We start from the raw sequence: 15,616 nt of genomic DNA, 5'->3' as shown, positions 1-15,616 counted from the left end.
GACTTTGCATTTGCTGGACTACTCAGCCAATACCTGATCACACGACAAATTCCAAAATTGTCATTAGAAATTGATTTTTGCAATTTGAAAAGTTTTCTAAATTCTTAAAAGACCTGCTAGGGCCTTGTGTTAGATCCTGTTTAGCATTTCTTTTAGAGTTTAAAAGTTTGTAAAAGTTTGAATTAGATTCTAGAACCAGTTGTAGATTCTTAAAAAGTATTCCAACTTTTAGAAGCAAAATGTCTAGCACAGATGTGACTGTGGTGGAACTCGACACCACACCTTACCTCCATCTTAAGATGAGGGAGCTAAGGTCACTCTGTAAAATAAAGAAAATAACAATGGGCCCCAAACCTACCAAAATACAGCTCCAGGAGCTTTTGGCAGAGTTTGAAAAGGCCAACCCCTCTGAGGGTGGCAACTCAGAGGAAGAGGATAGTGACCAGGAGGAAAATTCCCCCCTACCAGTCCTATCTAGGGAGAACAGGGTCCCTCAAACCCTGACTCCAAAAATAATAGTCAGAGATGCTGGTTCCCTCACAGGAGAGACCAACACCTCTGAAATCACTGAGGATAACTCCAGTGAAGATGACCCCCTGTTAGCCAGGATGGTCAAAAGATTGGCTTTGGAAAAGCAGCTCCTAGCCATAGAAAGGGAAAGAAAAGAGATGGGCCTAGGTCCCATCGATGGTGGCAGCAACTTAAATAGGGTCAGAGATTCTCCTGACATCCTAAAAATCCCCAAAGGGATTGTAACAAAATATGAAGATGGTGATGACATCACCAAATGGTTCACAGCTTTTGAGAGGGCTTGTGTAACCAGAAAAGTAAACAGATCTCACTGGGGTGCTCTCCTTTGGGAAATGTTCACTGGAAAGTGTAGGGATAGACTCCTCACACTCTCTGGAAAAGATGCAGAATCTTATGACCTCATGAAGGGTACCCTGATTGAGGGCTTTGGATTCTCCACTGAGGAGTATAGAATTAGATTCAGGGGGGCTCAAAAATCCTCGAGCCAGACCTGGGTTGATTTTGTAGACTACTCAGTGAAAACACTAGATGGTTGGTTAACTGGAAATGAAGTGTGTGACTATGTTGGGCTTTATAATTTGTTTATGAAAGAACACATCTTAAGTAACTGCTTCAATGAAAAGTTGCATCAGTATCTGGTAGACCTAGGTCCAATTTCTCCCCAAGAATTGGGAAAGAAGGCAGACCACTGGGTCAAGACTAGGGTAACCAAAACTTCCACTGGGGGTGACCAAAAGAAAGGGGTTACAAAAACTCCCCAGGAGAAAGTGGGTAACACTAGAAACAAAGAAACAGAGTCCTCTGTAGGCCCCCAAAAACCAGAACAGGTGGGTGGGCCCCAAGACACAACCCAAAACAAAGGTGGGTACCAGGGTAAGAACTGGGATGCCACTAAGGCATGGTGCCACAACTGTAAACAGTCTGGGCACCACACCAAGGACACTTCTTGTCCCAAAAACAAACCCCAGAACAAAATTCCAGGGGTAACCAGTGTAGCCATGGGAGATGACTCCTCAGATGAGGAGGTCTTCCTAGCCTTCAACTGGAAAAAGGGCCCAACAGGTGAGTTGGAGATTCCAGAGGGAAGTAGACACTTCCACCACCTACTGGTGAATGGAATCCCAACCACTGCCCTGAGAGACACTTGTGCCAGTCACACTATTGTGCATGACAGGCTGGTGCTCTCAAACCAGTACATCCCAGGTGAGACTGCCAGGGTAAGAGTTAGCCTAGACAGGGTCACTAAGAGGCCTGTGGCTTTAGTGCCCATAGAAGTGGGTGGCACTCTTAGCTGGAGAAGGGTAGTAGTCAGTACAGACCTCCCCCTTGATTGTCTCCTTGGAAATGACTACCCAGAGGTTAGTCAGAGCCCAAGAGAGAAACTGGTCCAGTGCCAGTCCTCTCCCAAGGATTCTGGAAGTCCTGCCTCTGCAGTAAATGCAAGCAGGCCCCAGAAGAAGAAGAAACGAAAACAGAGTAGGAAGGGTGGACAACCTTTAGCCAAGGTTACAGCAAGCCAAGGAGATTTTGCTCCAGTAGGGGAGAACTCCAAAAATGGCCCTGATAAAGTCCAACCTGACCCACAAGAAGTCCTGGCTAGTCAGGCAACTGTTAAACCTGAGTGGGTGGCTCCTCAGCTAACAGAAGAAAGAGTGGAAGAAGGGTGTTTACTACCAGATGTGGTAACCCCCCACTCTAATACAGCAGACAGGCAACCTGAACCCAAAGAAGCCTGTAACTTAGCCCCTTCCCTTTTAGGTGAAGAGCTAAAGGTGTGGTTCTGGGCACTGACAGCTGTCAGTGGCCTCTGCTGGGTGTTAGCCTTTATGGCTGCACTATCCTTAGCATGGTGGTCTGACCCCATGCCAAATAGCAAGTTAGGCCCCCTGACCCTATTGGTCATGGTGGGGTTACTCCAGCTCTGGGTAACCTCTCTGGGTAAGCTAGGGGTAACCCTGGCCAAGATAAGGTTAGCAGAGGTGGATACCTCTAAGACCAAAATAGAAAGAATGGGTGGAGACATTGAAGAGGCAGACAAGAGGCAATTCAGACTAGGTCCTATCACTGTGGAAGTGGGTCAGTTCCCCAAAGGGAATGACCTGAACAGAAGGATGTAAGGCAGAGTAGGCCCTGCAACTAACCAGCCTATTTCTCCTACTCTTCCTCGCCTGACAGACTAGGAAGACTCTCCCAGCTTGGGCTGAGTCTCCTGGCCTGTAGGCTGGGGGGGGCTTGTGTAAAGAAATGGCTCCCTGTTGCAGTTACCCCCCACTTTTTGCCTGATACTGATGCTGACTTGACTGAGAAGTGTGCTGGGACCCTGCTAACCAGGCCCCAGCACCAGTGTTCCTTCACCTAAAATGTACCATTGTATCCACAATTGGCACACCCTGGCATTCAGATAAGTCCCTTGTAACTGGTACTTCTAGTACCAAGGGCCCTGATGCCAAGGAAGGTCTCTAAGGGCTGCAGCATGTCTTATGCCACCCTAGAGACCCCTCACTCAGCACAGACACACTGCTTACAAGCCTGTGTGTGCTAGTGAGAACAAAATGAGTAAGTCGACATGGCACTCCCCTCAGGGTGCCATGCCAGCCTCTCACTGCCTATGCAGTATAGGTAAGACACCCCTCTAGCAGGCCTTACAGCCCTAAGGCAGGGTGCACTATACCATAGGTGAGGGTACCAGTGCATGAGCACTGTGCCCCTACAGTGTCTAAACAAAACCTTAGACATTGTAAGTGCAGGGTAGCCATAAGAGTATATGGTCTGGGAGTTTGTCAAACACGAACTCCACAGCACCATAATGGCTACACTGAAAACTGGGAAGTTTGGTATCAAACTTCTCAGCACAATAAATGCACACTGATGCCAGTGTACATTTTATTGTAAAATACACCACAGAGGGCACCTTAGAGGTGCCCCCTGAAACTTAACCAACTAGCTGTGTAGGCTGACTGGTTCCAGCAGCCTGCCACACTAGAGACATGTTGCTGGCCCCATGGGGAGAGTGCCTTTGTCACTCTGAGGCCAGTAACAAAGCCTGCACTGGGTGGAGATGCTAACACCTCCCCCAGGCAGGAGCTGTGACACCTGGCGGTGAGCCTCAAAGGCTCACCCCTTTGTCACAGCCCAGCAGGGCACTCCAGCTTAGTGGAGTTGCCCGCCCCCTCCGGCCACGGCCCCCACTTTTGGCGGCAAGGCTGGAGGGAACAAAGAAAGCAACAAGGAGGAGTCACTGGCCAGTCAGGACAGCCCCTAAGGTGTCCTGAGCTGAAGTGACTCTAACTTTTAGAAATCCTCCATCTTGCAGATGGAGGATTCCCCCAATAGGGTTAGGATTGTGACCCCCTCCCCTTGGGAGGAGGCACAAAGAGGGTGTACCCACCCTCAGGGCTAGTAGCCATTGGCTACTAACCCCCCAGACCTAAACACGCCCTTAAATTTAGTATTTAAGGGCTACCCTGAACCCTAGAACATGAGATTCCTGCAACAAGAAGAAGGACGGCCCAGCTGAAAACCCCTGCAGCGGAAGACCAGAAGACGACAACTGCCTTGGCTCCAGAAACTCACCGGCCTGTCTCCTGCCTTCCAAAGATCCTGCTCCAGCGACGCCTTCCAAAGGGACCAGCGACCTCGACATCCTCTGAGGACTGCCCCTGCTTCGAAAAGACAAGAAACTCCCGAGGACAGCGGACCTGCTCCAAGAAAGGCTGCAACTTTGTTTCCAGCAGCCTTGAAAGAACCCTGCAAGCTCCCCGCAAGAAGCGTGAGACTTGCAACACTGCACCCGGCGACCCCGACTCGGCTGGTGGAGATCCGACACCTCAGGAGGGACCCCAGGACTACTCTGATACTGTGAGAAAACCTGTCCCCCCTGAGCCCCCACAGCGCCGCCTGCAGAGGGAATCCCGAGGCTTCCCCTGACCGCGACTCTTTGAATCCAAAGTCCCGACACCTGGGAGAGACCCTGCACCCGCAGCCCCCAGGACCTGAAGGACCGGACTTTCACTGGAGGAGTGACCCCCAGGAGTCCCTCTCCCTTGATCAAGTGGAGGTTTCCCCGAGGAACCCCCCCCTTGCCTGCCTGCAGCGCTGAAGAGATCCCGAGATCTCCCATTGACTTCCATTACGAACCCGACGCTTGTTTCTACACTGCACCCGGCCGCCCCCGCGCCGCTGAGGGTGAAATTTCTGTGTGGGCTTGTGTCCCCCCCGGTGCCCTACAAAACCCCTCTGGTCTGCCCTCCGAAGACGCGGGTACTTACCTGCAAGCAGCCCGGAACCGGGGCACCCCCTTCTCTCCATTCTAGCCTATGTGTTTTGGGCACCACTTTGAACTCTGCACCTGACCGGCCCTGAGCTGCTGGTGTGGTGACTTTGGGGTTGCTCTGAACCCCCAACGGTGGGCTACCTTGGACCAAGAACTGAACCCTGTAAGTGTCTTACTTACCTGGTAAAACTAACAAAAACTTACCTCCCCCAGGAACTGTGAAAATTGCACTAAGTGTCCACTTTTAAAACAGCTATTTGTCAATAACTTGTAAAGTATACATGCAATTTTTATGATTTGAAGTTCCTAAAGTACTTACCTGCAATACCTTTCGAATGAGATATTACATGTAGAATTTGAACCTGTGGTTCTTAAAATAAACTAAGAAAAGATATTTTTCTATACAAAAACCTATTGGCTGGATTTGTCTCTGAGTGTGTGTACCTCATTTATTGTCTATGTATATGTACAACAAATGCTTAACACTACTCCTTGGATAAGCCTACTGCTCGACCACACTACCACAAAATAGAGCATTAGTATTATCTATTTTTACCACTATTTTACCTCTAAGGGGAACCCTTGGACTCTGTGCATGCTATTCCTTACTTTGAAATAGCACATACAGAGCCAACTTCCTACAAACATACAATGAACAAATTGCAAATAGTACAGAACACAGCAGCACGTCTCCTTTTGAAGATTCCTAAATTTCAGTAAGCCTCAAGGCATTAAGAAAACTACATTGGCTCCCTATAAAACAGAGAATAACTTTTAAAGTCCTATGTATCACTTGTAAAGCATTGGATGATTCTGCCCCTGCCTCTTGAAGGATTGTTTCAAATGGTATTCCTCTACTAGGACACATCGGTCGGCAAACTCCAAAAGTCTTTGCATCCCAAGAGCCAGCAAAGCCTCCTGGGGAAGAAGAAGTTTTACTCAGGAAATGCAACCTTTAATTGTTACTAGAAAAAAACAGAAAAAGCACAACAACCCTTAGGATACAGTTTAAGATATTGTGTATGACATACAACTTTTTTCTCTTCAGGACATAGCCCTGTAACAATGTGTAAACTAAAACACTTGATCTTCAGGTAAGCTTTAATAATACTACATCTGTTCGGCATAAGTAATGTAGAAAAGCTGACGCTGTTGTGTTATGCTACGCACAGCACAATAGCATAGCAATCATTAAGGAGCGAATCACAACAAACCTGAAGAACGAGTTACTTACCTTCGGTAACGACTTTTCTGGTGGATACATTAGCTACCTGTGGATTCCTCACCTCATGAATACTCCCATGGCGCCAGCATTTGACGGAAATCTTCTTACTAGTCTCTGCACGTCGACGAGGACGTCACTCTAGCCCACGCGACGCCGTCTGACGTCATACAGGCAATAAGAAGTCCTCGCCGACGTGCCGATGACAGTACCAACATTTTTTACGTGCATGAGAATAATAATAATAACCCAATGCAATGAACGAGCAAAGCAACATCTCTTAATATTGTAAATCACACAACATTGCAATAAAATAGCTGTAGATTTAATATAACCTTTTTTTTTTTTTTTTTTTTTTTTAAACAAATAAATATATTTATACATACGAATCATGTATATACCCAATATATATATAGATTTATATATACATATACACATATATACAAATATCATACATGCAAAATGTATTGCAACTTTGAAGACCAAAAGGAGCACACTCAAGGATTGCTTGGAGAGACCAAAAAGGCAACGGGGAGGCGGGTGGGACCGTGAGGAATCCACAGGTAGCTAATGTATCCACCAGAAAAGTCGTTACCGAAGGTAAGTAACTCGTTCTTCTGATGGATACAACTACCTGTGGATTCCTCACCTCATGAATAGAGTCCCAAAGCAGTACCACGCCCGGCGGTGGGTGCCTAAATGGTCAAACCAAGAAATCCTGCAGCACTGACCGTGCAAAATGACCGTCCCTTCTGACCTCAGAGTCCAAACAGTAATGTTTCACAAAAGTGTGAAGGGACGACCAAGTTGCGGCCTTGCAGATGTCAACCACAGGAACACCCCTGGCCAAGGCCGAAGAGGCCGACTTAGCTCTGGTGGAGTGAGCTCTAATGCCCTCAGGCGGATCCTTCTTTGCCAAAGAGTAACAGATTTTAATGCAAAGAACAACCCACCTGGAGAGTGTTCTCTTGTGGACTGCCTTTCCTCTCCTCTTGCCCACGTATCCGACAAACAGCTGATCCTCCAGCCTGATATCCTTCATTCTGTCGATATAGAAGCTCAACGCCCTTTTTGGGTCCAGGCGATGTAGTCTTTCTTCCTCCTTTGAAGGATGAGGCGGAGGATAAAACGTGGACAAAGTGATTGTCTGAGCCAAATGGAAGGGTGAAACAACCTTCGGAAGGAAAGCAGCCTTGGTCCTCAACACCACCTTATCCCCATAAAACGTTATATAAGGGGGTTTAACCGATAAGGCCTGCAACTCGCTCACTCTCCTTGCAGATGTTATAGCTACCAGGAATACTGTTTTAATAACCAAATACCTTAAGGGGCAAGAATGCATAGGCTCAAAAGGGGACCCCATAAGGAAAGTCAGGACCAAGGACAAATCCCATTGAGGCATAACGAATGGTTTTGGAGGATATTGATTCAGAAGACCTTTCAAGAATCTGAGAACAATAGGGGATTTAAATAACGATGGTTGGTCTGGAAGACAAATGAAGGCTGACAAGGCCGACAAATAACCCTTAATGGTAGCTACTGCACAACCTTTCTGCGCTAGAGACAGTGCAAAAGACAAAACATGTGACAGATGAGCATGTAAGGGATCAATCTGTCTCTCTCCACACCACATAACAAATTTAGACCACCTATTAGCGTAGATAGATTTAGTGGAGTGTCGCCTGGCCGCTAAGATAACATCCACTACATCAGGCGGGAGAGAGAAGGAACTCAGGTTGCCCCGTTCAATCTCCAAGCATGTAGGTGCAGACTCTGGAGGTTGGGGTGTAAAACCTGCCCCTGCGACTGCGAGAGGAGGTCTGCCCTGAGAGGGAGACGGAGCGGAGGGCACAGTGAGAGTTGGAGAAGGTCGGAGTACCATACCCTCCTTGGCCAATCCGGAGCTATTAAGATGACTTGGGCCCGGTCTTGGCGAATTTTCCTCAACACTCGAGGAATCAAGGGTATGGGGGGAAACGCGTAAAGCAACTGGTCGCACCAGGTTATCTGAAACGCGTCCCCCAACGCTCCCTGCATCGGATACTGGAGGCTGCAGAATAACGGGCAATGCGCGTTCTCCCGAGTGGCAAACAGATCTATCCGAGGAAACCCCCACATCTGGAAGATTAAACAGACTTGATCTGGATGGAGACGCCACTCGTGGTCTGCCGAGAATTGGCGACTGAGACTGTCCGCACGTACATTCAAGACCCCGGCCAGATGATTTGCCACCAAGCAAATCTGATGGTCCTTTGCCCAGGACCATAGCCGAAGAGCTTCTCTGCAGAGAAGGTACGACCCTACTCCTCCCTGTTTGTTTATGTACCACATCGTGGTAGTATTGTCCGTCAGGACCTGTACCGACTGACCACGAAGGGATGGGAGGAAGGCCTTGAGAGCCAAACGTACAGCCCGTAACTCCAACAGATTGATATGAAACACCTGTTCCTCTGGAGACCAAAGCCCTTTGATCTCCAGATCCCCCAGATGAGCTCCCCATCCTAGGGTGGAGGCATCCGTTATTACCGTGGCCACTGGTGGCGACTGCGCGAACGGCTTCCCCTGTGAAAGATTGTTGCCCGCAATCCACCACTTCAATTCCACAGCAGCATCTCTGGAGATCTTGACAGTACCTTCTAAATCTCCCTTGTGTTGAGACCACTGCCTTCGGAGGCACCACTGAAGAGCCCTCATGTGCCAGCGAGCATGCGTGACCAACAGAATGCAGGAGGCGAACAGACCGAGCAGACGAAGGACCTTGAGGACTGGAACTACCGCTCCATTTCGAAACATTGGAACCAATTCCTGAATATCTTGAATCCGCTGAGGCGGAGGAAAGGCTCGACTCAATGTTGTATCCAGTACTGCCCCTATGAACAGGAGGCGCTGAGAGGGCTCCAGGTGAGATTTGGGCACGTTCACCGAAAAGCCCAGGTCGAACAACAACTGGGTTGTTGACTGCAGATGATGCGACACAAGCTCCGGGGACTTGGCTTTGATCAACCAGTCGTCCAAGTAAGGGAATACTGCTATCCCCTTCCTTCTGAGCTCCGCCGCAACCACTGACATCACCTTTGTGAAGACTCGAGGTGCTGAAGTAAGACCAAACGGGAGGACCGCAAACTGATAGTGCTGCGACCCTACCACAAACCGGAGATACTTCCTGTGCGACTTGAGTATCGGGATATGAAAGTAAGCATCCTGCAAGTCGACAGACACCATCCAATCTTCCTTGTTCAACGCCAAAAGCACCTGTGCTAGGGTCAGCATCTTGAACTTTTCCTGTTTGAGGAACCAATTCAAGATCCTCAGATCCAGGATTGGTCTCAACTGACCATCCTTTTTGGGAATCAGGAAGTATCTTGAGTAACAACCTCGACCCTTTTCCTGCTCTGGGACCAACTCTACCGCGCCCTTTGAAAGGAGGACTTGAACCTCCTGTTCTAGCAACAGGAGGTGTTCTTCTGAACAATAAGATGGGCGGGGCGGGATGAGGGGCGGGAACTCCCGAAAGGGAAGGGCGTAGCCTTTTCCCACAATGCCGAGAACCCAAGTGTCCGTTGTGATAGACCTCCACTTGTGGAGAAAACGCTGTAATCTTCCCCCTACAGGAGAGGAGTGAGTGGGAAACGGTGGAAGCCTAAGGCTGCTTCCCCTGCTGCACCCCTCCAGAGGACGAGGAAGAGGCAGAGTGCTGTTGAGAGGCTCCTCTGGTACGGACCCCACCCCTCCCCCTCCCTCTAAATGACCTATAGGGGAGGGAAGAGGCGGGTTGCTGGAACCTCCCCCGAAAGGAAGAGGAATAAGAGCCACGCCCAAATCCCCGAAACCTCCTGAAAATTCTAGAAGAGGCAGAGGAAGAAGGAGCTTGCAGTCCTAACGATTTGGCTGTGGCTCTGCTCTCCTTAAATCGTTCCAAGGCCGAATCTGCCTTGGCTCCAAACAGTCTGTCCCCATCAAACGGGAGGTCCAGCAGGGTCGACTGCACATCCGCAGAGAACCCTGAGTTTCGGAGCCAGGCCTGTCTTCTTGCCACCACAGCCGTGCCCATCGCCCTGGCCACCGAGTCGGTCGTGTCCAGCCCAGACTGGATAATCTGGGTCGCGGCAGCCTGGGCGTCCGAGACCACATCCAAAAGACCCTGGGGAAGCTCCGTGAATGAAGACGAAATATCATCCATCAGCGCATGGATGTACCTCCCCAGAATGCACGTGGCGTTGGTGGCCTTCAACGCCAAACTGCATGCCGAAAATATTTTCTTGGACTGCGCATCCAGTTTCTTGGAGTCTCTGTCTCCAGGCACCGTCGGGAAGGAACCAGGCGCTGACTTTGAGGAACAGGAGGCTTGCACCACCAAGCTCTCCGGCGTAGGGTGTCTAGAGAGAAAGCCAGGGTCAGATGGTGCAGCTCGATACCTCCTGGCCACAGCCCTATGAACGGCCGAGGAAGACACCGGCTTCTTCCACACCTCCAACACCGGATCCAGCAAAGCCTCATTAAATGGCAAGAGAGGCTCAGCTGCAGCAGAGGCCGGATGCAATACCTCTGTCAGCAAATTCTGCTTTGCCTCTGCCACCGGCAAAGGCAGGTCCAAAAAGCTCGCTGCCTTCCTCACCACAGCATGAAAGGAAGCAGCCTCCTCCGTATATTCCCCTGGAGATGAAAGGTCCCACTCAGGGGAAGTGTCCAGCCCACTGGCTGTATCCAGACCATGCAGTCCGTCTCCAGAGTCCTCAATCTCTCCCTCCTCTAGGACTCGCTGGTACTCTTGCTCTTCTAAAAGACGGAGAGCACGCCTCCTCGAATGAAGTCTCTCCTCGATACGCGGAGTCGACATGGCCTCCGCCGACGTCGAAGAACGGCGCCGATCTCCAGAAGCATCTGACGCCGCGTCCGGCGCCACAGGCAGCTTCGGCGCCGAGGCAGGAGCCGGAGGACGAGGTCTTGGAGCCGATGGACCAACCGGAGTCACAGGGCAAAATCCTGACTTCGACGGAGGGGCAACCTCCGGGGCCGAAACATCCGAAGCCACCGGAGCGGCCACCGACGCCGGCACCGGCGCCGAGCCCACATTCCCAAAAGGGAGAAAGGGCATAAAGGGTGCCGGCCGAAGAGGCGCAGGATCACCCAACGAAAAGGCCAAGGGCCCCGAAGGACCAGCCGGAGCAGCTCCTGGAGCCATCTGCTGAAAGATGGTATACATCGCATTAAGAAACGCGGTACTATCGGCTCCAGGAGTGGGAAAAGCCGGATACTGGGGTGCCTGGATCGAAGGCGACCCCGACGCCGGCCTCGACGTCTGCGACGCCGGAGAAAACACAAGAGGCTGCACCACCTCAATCACTGACGCCTGACCAGGTGAAGTCGGTGACGCCGGAGAGGGCAACGGCGTCGATGGATGCGGCGTGACCGTGGGGCTGACCTCCCAAGTCCTCCGACGCCGAGCCGAAGGTGACCTCGAATGAGACTCCTTGCTGGAGTGACGTCGTGAGTCTCTACGGCGCCGGGAGTCTCGATGACGCCGGTGAGACCTTGGCGAAGAAGACTTCTTATGATGTTTCTCCTTCTTCTTTGACTTTGCCATGAATAACTTGGCCTCGCGCTCTTTGAGGGCCTTCGGATTCATGTGTTGACATGAATCGCAAGTCGAGACGTCGTGGTCGGAGCTCAAACACCATAGACAGTCGGAGTGAGGATCTGTAACTGACATCTTGCCCCCACACTCTCGACAGGGCTTGAAACCCGACTTCCTCTGAGACATTGTTACCGCAGAGAAGACTACGCAGCAGACAATACACTGTAACCACGAAGGTAACAGTAACTCCCTCGAAGATAACCGTTTCGAATGCACGGAAAAAAGGGAACTGTCATCGGCACGTCGGCGAGGACTTCTTATTGCCTGTATGACGTCAGACGGCGTCGCGTGGGCTAGAGTGACGTCCTCGTCGACGTGCAGAGACTAGTAAGAAGATTTCCGTCAAATGCTGGCGCCATGGGAGTATTCATGAGGTGAGGAATCCACAGGTAGTTGTATCCATCAGAAATTAAGTTATTAGTAATGCCAAAAAATAAGTTTGATGGCTGTAGATGTCCTACGAATTCTTACCTTCATGCTCAAGCTGGTTTTAGAGCCAGTGAAGGACAACACTTTAACTTTCACTCTTTGCCCTTTACTCACAACATCAGCAACATTAGCTACACGGCCTTCCCTTCTGAGCTCAGAGATGTGAACCAATCCTTCCCAGCGCTTTCTGAAGAAGAGAAAATAAAAAAGTGAGCACATAAAAGCACATTTAAGTACTATTCTTTTAATGTTAAACAACAGTGCCCTAAAATCTTAAGTTTTGCCCTTGCCATAGCAGAGGGCTAGTACACATAAAAACACAGAGTAAAGATTAAGACATTGTAAATTGTCAAACACCTTAAAACATAAGAACCAGTAAAGTATATATTATGGAGCTAGTTTTGTTTACTGGAGCCTTCAGATGCATTGTAACAGATCTCCTCCGATTGCTTACACCGTGAAAATATTTTCAAGAGCTTTGGAAAGAGAACAATCATCACCAAGGGTGATGGGGCCGCACTATTGGGTCACAGGCTGAATGGCTTGTACACTACAACTTTTGTACAAGGAGAGATGTGAACAAAAGACAAATTACTTCCATCTCTGAACACCACAGACTGGATTCCAAAAATCATAGACCTGCACTCCTGTAGATCCTTTCCATTCATATACTCCAAGGTGCTGAAAAAAAAAATCTTTAATTTTTTCTGGTCAGCATAGCAAGCATGAGGGCTGAAAGCAAGAATGAGGGCTCATAGTGGGCTTGAGACCCAGGCTGCTTTTTGTCTTTGACTGAATAGCATGGGGTTCTTTGGATTCTTTTAAGGAAGGGATTAGGAGCCAGACTGACATGTTAGACTGGATCAAGCCACAATGCGTAATGACCATCTTCCTTAAAACAAACAGATCATGACTGACCTTCCAACAAAACCTTAGACTGGGTGATGCCAAAGACATAATTCTGCTGGATTTTATCTCTCTAATAACGAGTTTCCCTCCCCAAACTGGTGTTTAACATAGTATTCATTAGGTCGAGCCTAGGCGGTGCACTAGCGCTGTCTGTAAGACATGCTGTATTCAGTCTGTGGGCTTTAACTACACCCACTATTGCCATTCATTTTTTGTTGTGCTAGTCTTAAATGCTTCCTTTTTATTGGCGCATTTTTCTAGATGTCCCTCCTTTGTATGCTTAGTCCCCCCCCCAGGCAATTTCACTAAGAGAACATTTTTGTTGGCCATCACACTAGCTTCACGAGCGTTCATGGTTCCTTCTGTTACAGCGTGTGATGGTCCCTTCTCCCTTTTGGGCAATGCAGCCTTAGAGAGAGAGACGGAGAGAGAGAGAGAGACGGAGAGAGAGAGAGAGAGAGAGAGAGAGAGAGAGAGAGAGAGAGAGAGAGACGGAGAGAGAGAGAGAGAGAGAGAGAGAGAGAGAGAGAGAGAGAGAGAGAGAGAGAGACGGAGAGAGAGAGAGAGAGAGAGAGAGAGAGAGAGAGAGAGAGAGAGAGAGAGAGAGAGGGAGAGGGAGAGGGAGAGGGAGAGGGAGAGGGAGAGGGAGAGGGAGAGGGAGAGGGAGAGGGAGAGGGAGAGGGAGAGGGAGAGGGAGAGGGAGAGGGAGAGGGAGAGGGAGAGGGAGAGAGAGAGAGAGAGACAGAGAGGGTTAAACACACACACACACACACACGCGACACACACACGACACACACACGACACACACACTCATCCTCTTTCAGTCTTCCTCATTCTACAGTCCTCTAAAGAGTGTGGCATCTGCTTCTCTGGTCCCTGTGGTAAATTCTCATTCTTAAACCTCTAGACAATGCTGCAAGCTACTTCTCTGGTACTAGTGATAACTTCTTGTTCCGAGTCCTATAGACAGTGCTGCAGCTGCTTCTCTGTTCCAGTCAGTAATTCCCCCTTCTAAGTACTCTAGGCAGTGCTGCAGCTGTGTCTCTGGTCCCAGTGGTAATTCCCCATTTTTAGTTGTCTAGACAGTGCTGCAAACGTGCGTCTCTGTTCATACTTCCACTACATTCTAAAGCAAAACACATAGGTAAAAGACATAGGGCCTTATTACGACTTCGGCAGACAGAAAAGGCCGCCTGTCGAAGGTCCACAGTCAGGTTGATGCCAGTGTGGCTGCCTTCCCGTGGGCCCCATTAGGAGTTTCCCACTGGGTCAGCGGGAAACAGCCCACAACATTGACGCCAGCTCATAATTGAGCCGGCGGCAATGCTTGGATGCGTAGGGAGAACAAGCACCCATCTGGATTTTCACGGTCTGCAAAGCAGGCAGTAAAAAGCGAGACAGGGCTGCCCAGACCTCGGCACTGCCCATGCCAAGTAAAAGCTGGCAGAAAGGGGGGGTCGTAATCCCTAGGGCAGCGCTGCTCACAGGGCTGCCCTGGCAGATTAGGACTGCCAGCTCTCCACTGAAGGAAAACTGGCGGTGCTGGTAGTCCGACTGTGGTGCAACCGCCACGGTCGTAATGTGGCTGTCAGACCGCCACATTGGCGGCGGTTTGACTGCCACGCAGCCGTGGCCCTGTCTTAAGACCGCCAGGGTTGTACTTAGGCCCATAGTCATTTACAACGCCAATAGCTCCAACTCTCACAAATGCGAGACCTATTGCATTGCAAATGCATGTTTTATGGTTGAATGCCATTGACTAGGGATAACCAGAGTACACAAACAAGTATTGGCAAAGCTAGCACGTTTGGCTTTTATTTGAGTGCCGGAAAAAAGAAATAGCTAGTTACAGTAAAAAAAGAAAAAAAAAAAAAACACACACACACACAGGTCTTTCTGTATAGAATCTAGATGAAAACAAATTCAATTCTGAATAACTGGGTACTTTTGAAATGTAAAATAGTCTCTCAAACCCTAGAGAGTAAGCAATCCATAACAGGCAGAATGATACACAAATCAGTCAACAGCATGAGGTGAGAGAATACTCACCTGGGTGAAGCCAAAGCCATATGTACAATATTAAATCCAAAACATGTGTATGTTTTTAAGTACTTTATAACACCATCTCTGCAGACAGCTGCCCTGTCAAGTCATTCCTAAACAATGAGAGTACTTGACTAGGACACCAAAATGTGGTGGATAGTTTAAAATCGATCAATCAATCAAGTCAGTAATTTGTTAAGCACGCTACTCACCCAGAAGGGTCTCAAGGCGCTGGGGTCAGGGTGGGGAGTGCTACTGTTCGAAGAGCCAGGTCTTGAGGCACTTCCTGAAAGTCATGGGGTTCTGGGTCAGACGTAGGTTGACGGGGAGGGAGTTCCAGGTTTTGGCAGCAAGGTGGGAGAAGGATCTGCTGCCGGTGGTGGTGCGGTGGATGCGGGGGGGGGGGATGGGGCGGTTGCAAAGGTGAGGTTGGTGGAGCGGAGCTGGCGTGTCGGGATGTGGAAGTTGAGGCGCTCGTTGAGGTAGGCAGGTCCAGCATCGTGGAGAGCTTTGTGGACGTGGATCAGGAGTTTGAAGACGATCCTTTTGTTGACGGGCAGCCAGTGGAGGTCTC

At 49.6% G+C, this 15,616-nt stretch overlaps 1 protein-coding gene across 1 annotated transcript in view; it reads right to left on the bottom strand.

Moving 5' to 3' along the window:
• Nucleotides 1-15,616, bottom strand: part of DHX8 (DEAH-box helicase 8) — a 251,735-nt gene that overhangs the window by 183,486 nt on the left and 52,633 nt on the right. Inside the window, exon 7 of the mRNA XM_069237773.1 lies at nt 12,133-12,277. Coding sequence (XP_069093874.1) covers nt 12,133-12,277 — 145 coding nt within the window. The remainder of the gene's footprint in view (nt 1-12,132; nt 12,278-15,616) is intronic.

Source organism: Pleurodeles waltl, chromosome 6, assembly GCF_031143425.1.
Source record: "Pleurodeles waltl isolate 20211129_DDA chromosome 6, aPleWal1.hap1.20221129, whole genome shotgun sequence".
Lineage (NCBI taxonomy): Eukaryota > Metazoa > Chordata > Amphibia > Caudata > Salamandridae > Pleurodeles > Pleurodeles waltl.
This window is presented reverse-complemented; position numbering and strand designations above follow the sequence as displayed.